General features: G+C 41.4%; 1 protein-coding gene across 7 annotated transcripts in view; it reads right to left on the bottom strand.

Moving 5' to 3' along the window:
• SH3RF1 (SH3 domain containing ring finger 1) overlaps window positions 1-15,995 on the bottom strand; it is a 158,230-nt gene that overhangs the window by 5,012 nt on the left and 137,223 nt on the right. For 6 of the 7 annotated variants that reach the window (XR_006887930.1, XR_006887929.1, XR_006887931.1 and 3 more), the window contains exons 10-11: window positions 15,082-15,443; window positions 6,149-6,507 (exon numbers count right to left, since the gene is read on the bottom strand). Coding sequence is in view for 3 of the 7 variants with exons in the window: in XM_046656335.1 (XP_046512291.1) it covers window positions 6,149-6,507; window positions 15,082-15,443 (721 nt within the window). In the remaining 4 variants the exon portion in view is untranslated. Of the gene's footprint in view, window positions 1-12; window positions 68-6,148; window positions 6,508-15,081; window positions 15,444-15,995 lie in introns of those variants that run through there. The other variant, XM_046656337.1, reaches the window with a different exon arrangement.

Below are 15,995 nucleotides of genomic sequence, written 5' to 3' on the forward strand. Positions count from 1 at the left end.
TGTTAGCTCAGGGCCAGTTTTCCTCAGCAAAAAGAGGAGGATTGGCAGTAGTTAGCTCAGGGATAATCTTCCTCAAAAAAAAAAAAAAAAGAAAAAAGAATAAAAGCAGGCCAAATAATTTCATCACGGACTTATCTGAAGGAAGAAGCCTAGTCCTTCCTTCAGAAGGAATGAAGGAAGGAATCCAGATAAGAATTCTCAAGTCTGATGCCAACATGCTGAAAAATCCATGTAAAAAGCAATGTGAAAGTTGCTCAAAAATTTGAGCAAAGCTTTATAATTCTGGAAAAACGTGTACACGTGACTCAAACCATATTCAGAATATCTCTGATGAAATGTATTCCCCACTGGTTCTCTGTGAGCTGCCTTAAAGGTGAAATGGAACAAAAATAGTTCTTGAAAAACTTGAAGTGAATTAGATTAATATTTGCATTTTATAAAATGCACTAAACCAATTTTGTTAAAAGTTTTTTTGAACTAGAACTGCTGCTGGGCTAAGAACATAATCTTCCTGCCAAGTTCCCAGTGGGAGCAAATTTTCATTGCTAAGTTATAAACCTCTGGGGGGTGGAAGGAGAAACCACGTGCATAATGGAAACTGTGACACAGTCTCGATTGTATGAAGACTACCAGGTGCGGCGGTAACAGACTCTGCTTAGAAAGCTTCCAGCTCGGATCCTGGCCTTGAGCCTTGTGAGGTGTCTGCATACAGATTTCTAATACAGACTCTTACGGCCAAACACTGGGCACAACTGGCCAACTATCTCAGGCATGGAAAGGCTTTGCCAAGCAGAATGTTGACAGATCAACAAACAGATGGAAGGCGCAGCTGCGGGGGTCCTTCACAAGTGCGGCTCCACCCTCGGCCTCACTTGGGTTACGCTGTCTTTATGTGAATGGGGCTTTGGGATGTTGTGAACATCAGGAGTCAAAGGTTACTCCCCTGTGAACTCTGCGGGATCTGCTGATGCACCCTGAAAATCTGCACCCCATCCCCTCCTCCTCATGCTCACTGCCACCATCCTGGCGGACGAACTCACTACCTGCCACCTGCAAATACTCTACCTGTCCGCCCTGCCTCGACTCTCTTCCCGCCCTCACTCCACTCTACACGCAACTAACAGATTCATTTTCTTAACTGGCGACTCTATTTGTAGCTATCTATTGCTCAAAAATCATTACGGGCTTCTCAACGCCTGTGAGTAAGGTTAATCCCCGACCTGGTACATAAAGCCCTCAGTGATCTGGCCTCAATGTCTCTTTACAGCTATAGTTACTATTATCTCCAAGAATGTACCAAACACTCTTCTAAACCCGAACACGTCCCCCAAATACGGCCTTTATTTCCCCCCCTCAGTACGTTGGTTTCTGTGGTTGCTTACGCTGGGCACTCCCTTTGACGACCCCCTGCCCACCCACACCCAATCAGCCTCTTGAAGCCTCGCTCCAATGCCCCCTGTGGAATCTTCTCCAGCCCCATGGCTGGAAGTCATCTCCTACTTGACCAGATCCCAGAGGCCTCACGGATATTTTTTACAGCACTCAATGATTCTGCACTGGATCACTACCATCTGCATCCCTGTCTCATTTATTCTACCAGACTGTAAGCTGCTTGAGGGGCAAGATGATGGTAAATTCACTTCATATGCCTCACACCACTTAGCATAGTACATATGATAATTCTTAACAAACACACTGAATGACAAAAGAAAAGGCCTAAGTGTATAGTAAGACTTTTTTTAAATGTACAAAGCTCCTTAAAAAGGAAGGACATTCCTGGGGGTGGGGGGGCTTGGCCCCACGGCCGAGTGGTCCAAGTTCTGCGTGCTCTGTTTCGGCAGCCCAGGTTTGTGAGTTCAGATCCCGGGTGCAGACCTACTCCGCTCATCAGCCATGCTGTGGAGGTATCCCACATATGAAAAATAGAGGAGGATTGGCATGGATGTTAGCTCAGGGCTAATCTTCCTTAGGTGAAAAAAGAGGAGGATTGGCAACAGACGTGACCTCAGGGTGAATCTTTCTCACCAAAAAAAAAAAAAAAAAAGGAATGAAATTCCGACACATGCTGCAACATAGATGAACCTCAAAAACATTATGCTAAGTGAAATAAGCTACACACAAAAGGACAAATATCACACAATTCCACTTATGAGGTACTCAGAACAGTTAAAACAGAGATAGAAAGTAGGATGATGGTTGACAGGGTCTGGGGGGAAGAGAGAATGGGGAGTTATTGCCTCATGAGTGCAGAGTGTCAGTTTGAGATGCCAAAAAAGTTCTGGAAATGGATAGTGGTGATGGTTATACAATAATACAAATGTACTTAATGCTACTGAATTGTACACTTGAAAAAAAAGGTAAATTTTATGTATATTTTACAATGTAAAAAAAAAGATGAATGAATAATTGCGTAAAGAAAAATAATGGAAAGATTAGTTAAAAAACAAACAAACAAAACATCCAAAGCTGAGTGGCGACTTGGTCACTGAACAGTTCCTCCTGCTCCCTGTGAACAGAGAACTTGGGAGGCAGTGTGGGGTGTACAGTGTGGCTCACAGACTCAGCCTTGAATGGCCTCTGCCCTGTGGTGGCTGTGTGACCCTAACTCAGTTTTTGGTGGTAGTTACCAGGGTGAAATTCGAGAAACAGGCTTGCTATCTAAAGAAGCTCCATTGACATCCCAACCCCAATCTTCCTGGTTTGGGCTACAGTGTTCTGGCTTCTATCTAAATGGGTACTTGCAATTTTTTATTAGTATAAATTTTCTACGTCCTTTATTTTTCTGGCTTCTCTCATGTTCTCTGTAGTTCATACATTTTTGTTTCTAATTTCCCCTGGTATAGACCAAATTGGACCCCCTGTGACTCTGGGAGGTACCCGGTCCATCACCCTGGTCTGGGTGGGTAACCTTTTACTGCTTTCTGCCAGCTGCCACAGCAATCTAATATCTAATTAAGTATTTCACTGGCAAAACCATACTAGCTTGCTGTAGCTTGCTTGAAGTCTAAGTAAATTATGTCGATTGCTTCGCCCAGTGGGTTCATTGTCACTGACTCAAATTAATCATACTGCTTAAGCTTGACTGCCTTTCTGTAAATCTCTCTCTATCCAATTTGTATGTTTCCAAGTCTTCTAGCTTAATCCCTGATCAAAGACCATAGGGTCTTTTCTAATTTAGGAGATGGGCTTATAGGTATGTGGTTATCAGTTTAATTCCTAAACTTAAAAATATACAGATAGAGATGACTTGCTGTGTCTCCTTAAGCCCTTTATCTGTATATTTTTTTGGGTAAGAGAAAAAAAAACTTGTCTTACAGACTTTCTTTTATTTGCCATTCCTTCTGAAATATTTTGTATCTATTTTCTCTTTGCAATTTCCCTAATTGTTTTTCCTCAATCCTTCTAAAATAGAGCCTAAAATATTAGTTCTATTATGTCTGCTGTCATCAATTATACATTTTCTGCCTCCAGGATGTAGCGTTATTTCTTGCATGTTTTCTTCAGTCTCTCTAACAAACACAAAAGAATTCTTTTGTTCCTTAGAGACTTGTCTCAGCTGACACCAAGACCTGTCAACACACTTCAAGGTTCATCCTCCTTATTGTGAGATTGCTGAAGTCTTTATATCACGTGAATGCTTCTTTCCATTGACAGCACTGGCTGCCCTGGTCGCATTCTTTTACTTGAGATTTATGGGACAGGGTCAAGGTTTGAGAGGAAATTTTATGCTCGTTCTCACTGTAAACTGTAGGTGAATCCTATCTTACACTGCACCAACATTATACACTGAAAAATATTTCTCTGAAATTCAATCAGTAAAAATTTACCAAAAGAATCCCATGCTGTGTCTGCACTTTGCCAGGGCAGGAGTTGTTGATATTTATATTGTGAATCAAGGAATCTAAGACCCTCAAAGGTTTTCTGAATCATACTGATATGAAAGTTAATCTGTCCCTCACTTTGAGCATTAAGTACTTTTTATTGTGTTGAAATTTTTGAAATATTAAAACAGGTAATCCCTAAATGATATACTTGGTTGCTTTCTCCTAACCAAAACATTTCATTCCCAGTGGATAATAGAACGTTTTCCTATACTACTTGTTTCCATACATCTTTCCTGTTGTTTTTATAGTTTTTATAGATAGTAGTTATAAGCAAATAACTACTATCACTTATCATTGTATGATGGCAAAAGGGTGTGAAAAGTTGATCAGGCTGGCTATTATATTTAATATCACATTGAACACATGGGTTGTAAAAATATAAACTCGAGCAGAAATCTTCTCCAAAGACCCCTTTCCCACTTGTAAAGATTGAAATGGTTATAAAAAAGCTGCCAGAGAGTTCCAGCGGGCCCGTGCCCATCTGTCCCATCGTTAAACTCTCCCCATTCCCTATCTGATGGGCATCTCCCACTCCCCGAATCGCCATCACCTGTCTGCATTAGCAATTTCTCCTTTTCAGATGCACTGAACAGCAGGAGCCTGCTGTTAGAAATGAGCTCCTCTAAGAGGAAGGGGCTGGAATGCAGAAGCCACAGAGATTGAGGACATCTGGCAACTGAAAAGGAATGTATAATGGGGGAGGGAGGCGGCAGTGCCCAAGCCAGTGCCTAGGGAGAGTACGGGCAAAGTGAACCATCACTCAGAACAGTCACACAAACACCACAAATGACAGGGAAAAGAGGACAGAGACGCAGGGCACGAATGAAAACCCACAGATCAATGCCTGGGGGGGAAGAGGAGCCTTTGTGACCAAAAGAAAGTAAACAAGTCACTGGACTAACGCCAGGGCCAGAAGGCGCAATCCCTGGAAAGCAGAGGAATACCGCAGGAGAAAGGGTTGACCCTCTGAACAAAGGACTAAGTGATTTTAGGACAAAATTTCAAAGCTTTACTAAGAGCACAATAGAGGAGGGAAAAGGTAGAATGATTTTATTTGTGGGGAAGGAATACTTTTTAGGATAATGTCTCATTCCAAAATTTGTTTTATAAGGATTAGAACTCCAGGAAATTATTTCACCTCCCTATAAAAATATGTAATAAATTGTCTACTTTGTACTTAATGCACACAGGTTGTATGAAGTTTATTCTTTTCCAGTTTATTTTTTGGTAAAAAACTATGCCCCCCTAATTATATGAATGAAGGCCTCAGATTTTGGTGGGTACAAATGCTCATCTGAAATACAGAATTAAGGTGAATTTAAGACATTTTAAGGCATAACACTTCATAGTAAGATTTCAAATCAGTAACAGAGAAAATGCTACCTAAAGGCAACACCTCCACCCATTAGAAATTTGCTTTATTTATGAAATGCAATACAGAGGGAATAAAGCTTACAGAAACAATAAAACAGATGACGCTTCTTAAAACAAACGTTTATGTATCTCTGCATTATGTGAAAGCGGTCCACTATTTTTAGTTTACTTCATGGTGTTCTTCTGGGCAACAAACAGTGCTTCACTTTTAATTCATATTATCTCAGCAGATATTTGTCTTATTATATATATTTTTTCTTTCCTAATGCACTCCTAGAACCCCAGTGCCTGTATCAAACAGAACTGCCCTCATTTGTAATCATTATTCAAGGCCAGAATCACTAAAACAGGGTCCGTTGTTCTGAGTGTAACCGAACCAAGTCAGTGGGTCAGGAGGAGAGTCAGATCTCTGAGAACTCAGCCACACTCTCCTGGCTCAGGAAGAACAGAAAGAGAATTCTCTTAGTGGGCAGAATTCTCCAGCTGCTTTACAACAAGCAGGTACTGATGTGAACCTTTAATAAAAAAGGGCAAAGGATAAAACAAGAAAGCGATTGCTGACAATGGAAGAGAAGTTGGAAGGAAGTAGAGGCAAACAGGTTTTCAGTGATTGACAGATTTCATCCGGATACAGCTCTGAAGTGGTTGTCTAAAGAAAAAACACGAAAAAAGGCTGGGGGCCCAACCCGTCTAAGAAATACGGGAGGAAAAAGTAGAGACTAGAGTATGTTGCAGCAAGTAGTAAAAGAAAACCAGTGCTTGATTATTACAAATTCAGTTAAAAAAACTTTGGAGGATGCGGGAAAATATCTTGAATATCTGAATAAATATTCCAGCATAAAGCCTTCAAGGCATTTCTTAGTTTTCTCGTGGAACAACACTGAACTCACCTTTCACAAACAACAGGCCTAGACTCATTCACGACAGCGCCCAGGGAGGAGCACGGCTGACGAGGAGGTGGAGCGATGGGAACAGCCGAGTCCAGGGAGCTGGCCTTGCGGTGAAGAGCATCCTGGGCCAGAGCCGCGCCTGCAGCCCCCGCTGTGGGCGGGCCATCCCCATCCGCGGGGCAGGAGCCTGCCCTGCCGTGGGCGCCCCCTAGTGGCAGCTCAGGACCCACCGCTCCCTGCAGAGGCAACTCGCCGCCACCCAGCTCCACTTCCAGGGTAGGTGAGGCTGGAGGGGACACTCGGGGCTTACGTTTAGTGGAGGCGCCAGAAAGCAACTTCAACAAACCCTTTTTTTCTTTCTAGAAAAAAAAAGAGTACATTAGTTGGAGACAGACGGTACTGTTACTATTGTAATCTATAGGGTGCTACAGTTTCAATTTTTGATTTGATCTTTTAAAATTATTTCTGTGGATATTTGGTTATTCATGATCTAGCTACTAATTTCGGTATAGTGTTAACCCAACCTTTTGCTTCTCTTTCTTCTCCCTTTCTGCCTGCATGTTTTTGCTTGTTTTAGACATTCCACTGTCCATCCCTGTCTTCCACTTAGGTAGGATAAGCAGGTAAAACAACTCAAAAAACTCACCAGTTCACATCTCAGGCTTGGTGAAGGCAGAAGTAGACATTTTAGGACAAAATGGAAATTTCAGATTATGGATTTAATTTCCTGAAATTCTGCCTATCCTACCTCTAATTCTTGTGTGCTGAATTAAACACAAACCTAAGAGCAGTTTACTCTCCATCCACAGACTTGATTCCTACCATTTATGGGTAGTGATGTCTTGATCAAGGTTAAGGGCTAAACCACTTCTCACATGTCACCACCTTGATGAAATTTACCCAGCCAATAATAACAGAAGTCAAACCATTTCTATTGTACAAGTATCTCCTGGACTAGAAAGCCAAAAACAACTCCACAAAATTTTAAAAAAAGCTTCAGTACAATCAAAAACATTGTCTCTTTTTGCAAGCAAATGTACAAAAAAGCAGCTTTCCCAGCAATCTCACTCCACAGAAACCATCTCTTGAATCTTTGTCTGTTTTGACACTTCTGCTCTTTGTTCTGCTAGGAAAACCAGATCTCGGCCAGCTCTTCTTCATTCCAAACTCTAAGTGTCAATGTTCTTGCTGATGACCAAGCATAGATAACAATCATCATTTGAAATTGTTTTACTAAGATGTCACCTGCATCATAAATTCCTCAGAATGGAAACATTGCTTGAAAATAAAATTATTTCATAGAAAAAAACTTCTTTAGAAAACTCTGTAGGAAAATTGGAATTATTAAGGTCCACTCGGAGAGAAATAGAATTATGAGGGGCCCACAAGGGGATATAACACTGAGGAATTTTTCTTGGGAATGAGTTAGTTCATACTCAGTAAAAATCCCTTGGGGAAAAAGAGTCTGAAGCCATAATAACACAGTTCCATTAGAGACACGATGACAGAAAAAAGGAAGAGACAAAGGTAATAATTTATTGGATGATGAAAAAGCATCCCAGAGAAACTGCACCAGAGACCCCCATTTACCTAATATTGCTCACAGTATGTGTGTGTTAACCCATGGGTTAGAAACAGAGGGAGGGGAAAGATAGTGGGGAGCGGTGGTCATTTCTGTACATGCTCAACTCAGGCTGCCAACGAGCAGAGCCGATCAATCGATCTCCTACCCCTCTTCTCCCTGCTCCAGCCTGAGGAAGTTCTTTTGCATTTCTCTTCAAGGCCTGGCCTCAACTCCCCTTACTGGCTTTGCTTCATTCAACTTCACATTTTCCAAGGGGTTACTATATGCATGCCAATAAATGATCCTATAAACTTGGCTACCTGCTTGAGTGCAGTACCTGTACGTCATACACCTCTGTATCACGCACAGTGCCTAGTGTAGAGACCGTGCCTACTGAGCTGAGAGGCAAAGACTGGAAAAGGATGAGACAGGTGGCAGAAGGGAAAATATTTAGCTAGTCCCAGGGCTAAGGAAATAAGAGAGGATATTTTGGATTTCCCAAATCCAGTGGTGAGAAAGATTCCCCTCTACACAATGGCCAATGAAGTGGGCTGATGAAACACCTGCCAAGGCTACTGCCACACTTCTTGAAGGAAGCCTGAGGTCTGGGGGGCCAAAAAATGAGCTGGGAAAGAATAACATCCTATAGCTTATCCTTCTAAGGAACAGTCAGCCACTACTTCCAGCTATTCCCGCGATGATGTAAGAAAGCACACTCTAATTCCTGGACCCACAGAGATCCAGTGTGAACATCAAGTCCGTTGATAAATTACAATCTTAGCAAGTCACAGCTAAAGATGTTTCTTAAAAGCTCAGTTCCGGGCACTCAGAAAAATATCAGTTAACTGGAATGGTGCTCAGGGAACAGGCCCTAAAGTGATTAAGAAGAAAAATGACTTGGTTCATCTAAAATGATTAAACACATTAAATACAGCTTGCTTTAATGACTTCTAAGGGATGTGTTATCATCATCAGCCGTTGCTAACCACCTATAGTGCAGAAGGCAGAGGAGTAGGTGTGGTGGCAGGGTGTGGGGTAAGTGGGAGTGCTAACACAGAAAAGATGCTGCCCTGGTGCCAAGGAGCTGTGCTTTTTATATTATATTCTGATGGTTTCTGCATTAGCAGAAATGTGCCACTTGAGAGAGAGAATTTTGCAAACTCAGACACTTATCATCTAAGGACACCTTTGTTTTTTCAAAATCCAACAGCATAAATGAAAACTACAGATGAATTAATAAAGACTACACTTCAGCAAAGCAATTTTTTGAATGTAATGTTAGCATGCATGAAAAAAGGGCATACCCTTTAACAGAAACCTTAATAATTCTTCTCTTGTAGGTTTTCCAGGAAATTATTCCTAGATGAAATCATGTTTTTACAGTCATAATTTTCTCTTCAGAAGATTTGATGATTTAAAACCACATCTCATAAAAAAGAACTATTTGGGTCAGAAAATAATCACCAGATAGCCAGAAAGAGTAACTTTTACATATAAAAATAATTTCTGAAGATTAACTTAATAACTTTCTATTAGTCATATAACAGAGGATGAGTAGAATATGGGAAACATCAAGTCAGAACTTCTTCCCAAGCAAAAATAAATTTCATTTCTACCCACTGCCTCTTCCTCTTTATTCCTCTTCTTGTCCTCAGATGTACGGAGAAAGCAGCAAAAGATAAAAAGTCTTCCTGGGCCATAGGTCATCAAAAATCGACATAGTCAGGTTCCTGATAATCAGAGTCGCTGTTCTTAGCGAAGGCACCTCAGAAACTTAATTCATATGATTGTCTAATAACAATCACTCATTTTTCAACAAGTATTTATTGGGTGTCTAATATGAGCCAACAATGTACTAGGCTCTGGGAACACAGTAGTGAGTAAGACAACAAGCAGTCACAGTCTCTAGCATGGCTGCAAAACAGGCACTCTGCGAAAACATAAAGCAGAGTAAAGAGAGAGAGAATGACTGGGGGCGCTGTCTGAGATGGGGGGCTCAGGAAAGGCTTTTTAAAGGAAGTACATAGGAGGGAACGGCCATGTGAAATTCTAGAGATAAACACCACCGGGTTCAAGAATCTCGTTAAATGCTTTTACAAGGATTTCCACATGCATTCCTCGCACCCACCTGATGACAGACGAATCAAAATCAATCTTATTCTCATTGTCTAAACCTCTCTAAGCTTGCCCAAAACTACGCAGCTCGTAAGGAGTGGAGGTGGGATTTGAACCAAGCCTCGCTCTTCTTTGAGTTCAGCAAAGGCAACCTCTCTAGAAGCACCTCCACTCTGTGGAATAAGAGCAGATCCATTTACTGATGGCTGCAGATCATAAAGGCCGTCTGGAGCCGAACTCTGTGTGCAGATCTGCACTGTCCAGATCTGGTCTGGATCCCAGCTGTCAGCAGGGGCAGGAACAGTGACTCTGACCACTTAACAGGGAGAGTGGGCTTCTCCTTAAGAGAATGAAATGGCGAAGCCCACAGACCATCTTGTTTTTGACAGGGAAATAAGAACTGGGAGAAAGGAAAATCATGTGAGCAAAGAAAAGTGATCAGTAAGGACTTCAGACAAGTGTTCAGAATAGAAGAAATTGGGAATTTAAAAACTAGATGGGTCCTCTGCTTAAGAAAAAACAAGAATAATGGCAAAGTTCCTCAAACATGAGCAGACTGACTGAAGAAAGCCTGCGGTTGGCTCCTTAAAGGAAAGAGTCATTCGCAATTGCAGGGGTAGGGGGAAGGTTTGAGGCACTAGACGTTGACCTTTTGTGGCCTACTTGGAGGAATGCCGTCTTTCAGGAACAAATCCAGGATAAGGCGGAGAGCAGGAGAACCAACCCCACTCCTGCTGATTCATATGAGAATAAATGCCAATGTCAGAGAAGACTTATGAAGCATCTCCAGACTATGAAGGCTGAGGCAGGAAATGGTAGTACTGGGGAGGGTGTCTTCTTTTCTTTATCTGATGTGAGGGTTAAAACTGTTAAATTAATTAAACCATTCGAGGTTTAATTAGAGGCCATTAGTCTGAGGTGGTTCTAATGCCTTAGCAACCTACATTAGCAAACCAAAACCTAAGCCAAAAATGCCTCAAGGTTAAGACATAAAAACCTAAGACAACCAATCACAACAGCCAACTAGGCTTTCCCAAATAAGGCAATGGTTTGAGCTATCGCCAATCCAATAATTTCCTTGCTTGCTTCCATGTCTTCTCTATGAAAGTCTTGGCCCTAGTTCCTGTCAGCTGACTGCTCCAAACCATCTGCAGTGTGGGGCTACCTGATTTGTACATATTTTTGCTCAAATAAACTCTTAAAACGGTTAATATGCCTCAGTTTATCTTTCATCAGAACTTAGAGAATATAAGAACAGTCAATTACATAACTGGTGCTGAAGAAAAAGACTTTATGATTTTATTTACTGGATGAAAGCTTAATATACCAAAATAATATTTGTTATATTTTAGTATATGGGGGAAAAAGCATATATACATCATAAATCAGTGGTTTTCTTTGCAAACTTGGATCACGTTTAAGTTTTCTGTTTGGATGTCCAGATTCTCTCTAACTTCTAAAGAAATATGTACAATTAAAAATCTTTTATAATAAGAAAACTATATATATACACACACACATGCACACGCACACACACACACACACACTTATGTATACACAGTATCTCATAAGGACTGGGAAACACATTTGCCTGGAGACTAGCTGATCAAACAATGAAGCCTTTAACTGAGTATGAAACTAGAAGAATGTCCAGATAAAGCTATTAAACTGATAACTGTAAAAGATATCAGGGATCTCATAGAAAGAAGAGTAATAATCATAGAAGGCTCAGGATTTCAAACAAGAAACAACTGAGATGATGGTTGGAAAGATATTACATGAGTTTAAAATGCCTACTTATCAAACCACAGAATGCAGTTACCAAAACCCACTAGAGATTTTAAGTCAGGGACAAAAACACCTTTCTGAGACTTTGTGAGATAGGACTTCCAAATAAAATATTGCTTAAAAGGAACAACCCGGCTAAGTGAGGAGCTGCAATAGTCCTGTATGTATCTGGAAAAGCTACGTGCCTCTGTGGACACCCGTGGCAGCCCACTGCAGAACATGTGGGTACGGAGAAGAGGAGGCGGCAATCATCAAGCCATCATTTGGGGGATACACTGTGCACTGCCTGGAGAGTTTATGTAAATGGATGATGCTGAGCCCATAATGACAAAGGAAGATAGAAATAATGAGGGAATTGTCCAACACCTGGATATTTGCTGGAAATCTCAAATAAAACTAGAATCTCTGATACAGTTAGAATCTCTTATAGAATTTTTCCTTGACTTGCTGATAATTTCATCTCAAGGAAGGTTGAGCAAACTGCAACTTGGGATCTAATTCTGATCAACTAGGGAAAAGTAGGGACCAGGTAAGTAAGGGTAGGGGGTACAGGGGTTCAGCTGGTGAAGCAGAAATATCAAGGACTTAGAGGTAAGCACACAAAGAGAAGTTGACTATAGTCAGGTCTGGACTCTAAAGTTTAAAAGAACTGATTTTGAAAGTTCAAAGAAAATATATGCATGACCTAAAACTCAAAAGGAAAGATATTTCAAGAGGAATGGGAAGACTCTCCAGAATGAAATTCTAACCATACAATTGCAAATTACCCCAGTAGATGAAAATGTAGAGGCATCTGAAGGTATGGATGTGATCCCCTGGGGAGCAGTCGAAAAGGGCTCAAAGTTTTAAAGGACTCCCACAAAAAGATCAAGAGAAGGGCCTTCAGAAAGAACATATCACAGCTCGTAGCAATTCAAGAAAGCTAAAGATCAGAATGGGCTTCAACTTGCAAAAATGCTAAAGATCAAAAAAAAAAAAAAAAGGTGGAGAGACTGCTTTAAAGTTATGTTTGAAAGGAGAAGAACAAGAAAGACATCCACCTGCTGTTTGGGATGGATGGTGGTTCTCAGATGGTATGAAGAAAGGAAAGGATAATCTTCCGACTGGAAAGGAAGAACAAACCTTGATAAAAGGGAAATGGGTGAAGAGATTGGGATTTAGAGATCAAAAGACTACTCAACAGGTTGAATTCACCCCTGGAACGGAGAAAACTAACAGCTGAAATGCAACCAATAATCTGCAACAGATCCTGGTGAATCTGGGATCAGGTCAACTCAACAGGCCAAAGAAGGGCACATGCAGTGTTAAATTTCAAAAAGAAGACCACAATGCACTTTGCAGACAGTCTGGAAAATTCTAGAACAGTGTAGGAAATGAAAGGTTTACTTAGAAAAGGAAATGAGACTGAGGAGGAGACTCCTCCAGGAGACACTTGCCAACTGTAAGTAACAGTCGAAATGATGGGGCAATTGGGGCACTGTTTGGATGGGAGAACATCAAAGACATTTTGATCTCAACAGGCACCTGGTAAGTTCTCCCATGATATCCTTGTAGACATGATGAGGAATGTGGGGCTAAATGACACTCCAGTCGTGTTAATCATGGAATTACTGACTTTCTATCAAACAGGAGAAGTCTCTCTAGTGGACTTGGAACATTAAATGAGGTAGCAGATTTAGGAAGGGAAAATTTGAAATCTGTGACGTGAGGAATAGCGAAAAATCTTCAAGAATGTAGCCTTCAAAAAAGAGAAGATAACCCTGAAATACCTCAAGGCATCACATGGAAACAAGATCAACATTTTCTATGTAGTCCCTCAAAATAAAGAAAATGGCATATGACACTCTGGAGCCAGGGCACACGTGGTCAATAAGGTGTCCAAGCAGAGGTCAGTGGCCATTTGTCAAGGATCAGGACTCAACAGGATAACCTGTAAGTGCAGGTAGTAGTTGTTGCTGTAACAAATTACCACAAACTTCGTGGTAAGAATCGGGTCCTAAAATCAATGTGTAGCAGGGCTGCATTCCTTCTAGAGGCCCTAGGGAAGACTGTTTCCTTACGTTTTCCAGATTCTAGGAGCTGATTGCATTTCTTGGCTTGTGGCTCCTCCCTCGCATCACTCTTATCTTTGATTCTGATGTCACCGCTCCTTCTCTGGCCCTGATCCTCCTGCCTCCCTTTTGTGAAGATCCTTGCGCTTATATTGAGGCCACTGGGGTAGTCTCCTCATCTCAAGACTTTTAATTGAAGCACACCTGTAAAACCCCTTTTGCTACATAAGGAAATAAATCCTCAAATTTTAGGGTTTAGGATATGGACATCTTTGGGGAGCCATTACTCTGTCTCGCAGGGGTCCCTTTCAAGCCTCAGAGATTCAATGTATTCTTTCCTGGTAGGGCAGGGGCTCAAGACTCCCTGTTCTCCTCAGTGACAAGGGCCCTGAGTCACACTGTCCAGAAACCTTCAAATCTAAACTACAAAATAATTCTTTTAAAGATATTGACAAAGTTGAACATGTCAGTTTGAGCACAAGTTTAACGTAGTTAATTATAAACACTGAACAGATATCAATCTCTTTCAAAAACGCTTATGTTAACCCAACAATTAAATATTAACTTTTTAATAGGCTGTAAAGTTTATTTCCTTATAAACCCCTACTTACAGGCTTACCTAACCATTTAAGTAGAGCGACATACATCACCAGGTGGCTAAGAGTTTATGATTACCCCTGAGCTTTCCAGAACTGGGCTATACCTTTAAGAGAAATGCACGAAATACTGAGGAAAAAGTCATGATTATAAAACAATTATCCAGACTTTGTCATCACTCTTCTCTTTCTGTTCACATTTAATCACCATCAATTTCCCTTGCCTCCAACCACCTGTCTCCAAACCCAACCCTAGGTTAGTCTTTCAAACACAGCTTTCCATTTATATTTTCTTTCAAATTCAGCCTCAAATGAGAGATTTGTAAAAGATCTATGGATTTAATAAGTAAATTTTCCCCTATATTCCAAGTCAAGAGAAAAACTATCCATGCTGATTATAATCAAATATACTGTAGAAAAAACAAATCCACGAATAACACTTTTGATAAACAGTTCCAATCCCTTTATATATTAAATTTTTTTTGCAGAACTGTTAACAAGAAGCCACAGTGACTGAACAGGAAGAATGAAGGACCGAACAATGAGGAAAGAACAAGTAGACAAAGGGGAAAGGAAATTCCTCCATGAGACGTAAGCTGCATGAGGAGTAGTGACTAAGTCTTATTCACTGTGGTCTCCACAACATCCAACACAGGGTCTGGGAACTGGTGGGCGTTTAAACGCAGAGAAACATGACTCTAGCACCTGGCAGAGTGACTCATACATGGTGGGCACTGAAGGATCGTTGAACAACGAGTCTTTTCATCACTAGCAAGCACGGGACACAACATAAGCAGAGAAAGAGGACGCTGGTCTTACTTTACTGTCCTTGTCTGGCTTGGTTGCTGAACTGTTCCCACAAGCTGATGAAGCACTGTCAGGAGAGGTGGGAAGTCCGGGGAGAATGGTCACTGTTCGGCCACTGGGCTCAGTCTCCAGAGAGGCAGCGGTGATGTTCGGGGAGGTCAGCGAAGCAGCTGCAGCACAGGCCAGGGGGGCATTGACTCGACCCATATTGACAGCAGCAACGTGGGTGGCAGGGCCTGCCACTGAAGGCGGAGGTTGTGGGGAGGCCAAGGAATGGTGGGGCAGGCCCACAGATGCAGGGCCCAGGCAGGCGGCATTCTGTACCTGGATGGGTGTCACCGCTGCTGTAGGGCGTTCTTGGTTGTGTGCTGCAACTGGTAAGATGACAGGAGGGAACACAGTAAAATTCGACTTTCTAATAAATGCTTCTAACTGAAACATGAGTCATTTCACTGCATCAGACCATAATGAAAGGTTGCTATTGCATTTATTATAATAGATAATGGATGTATGGGTGGTTTAAAAGCACTTAATCTTAGCTGGGTCCCTAGACACTATTTTCCTTCCAGATTAGCCTGTGAGTCTGTTGAGTGCTTAGAAGCTCAGCTATTATCCCAAAGCCCTTCAGCTAGACAGAAGGCCTTTCCACGGAGTGAGAGACACAGAGCCAGTTTCTGATGGTACTCTACAGTGTCAAACTAGGTTGGCCTCCAGTCCTTTTTTTAATTATTCTCCCTTTTCTTATTAAGCATTTTCTTTCTTTTGGTTTTTCTGATAGAGGTCACAAGTTTACCACACCATCGTTCCCTAAGACTCCTGGTAGGTTTTCAATGCTATAGAAAGAAGAAAGCTATTTAAGATCCCACTGGATCTAAAACAGACATGTGACTAAGTTCACCAAAGTAATCAGCACACTGGTGAACAGA

Source organism: Equus quagga, chromosome 3 (assembly GCF_021613505.1).
Source record: "Equus quagga isolate Etosha38 chromosome 3, UCLA_HA_Equagga_1.0, whole genome shotgun sequence".
Taxonomy (NCBI): domain Eukaryota; kingdom Metazoa; phylum Chordata; class Mammalia; order Perissodactyla; family Equidae; genus Equus; species Equus quagga.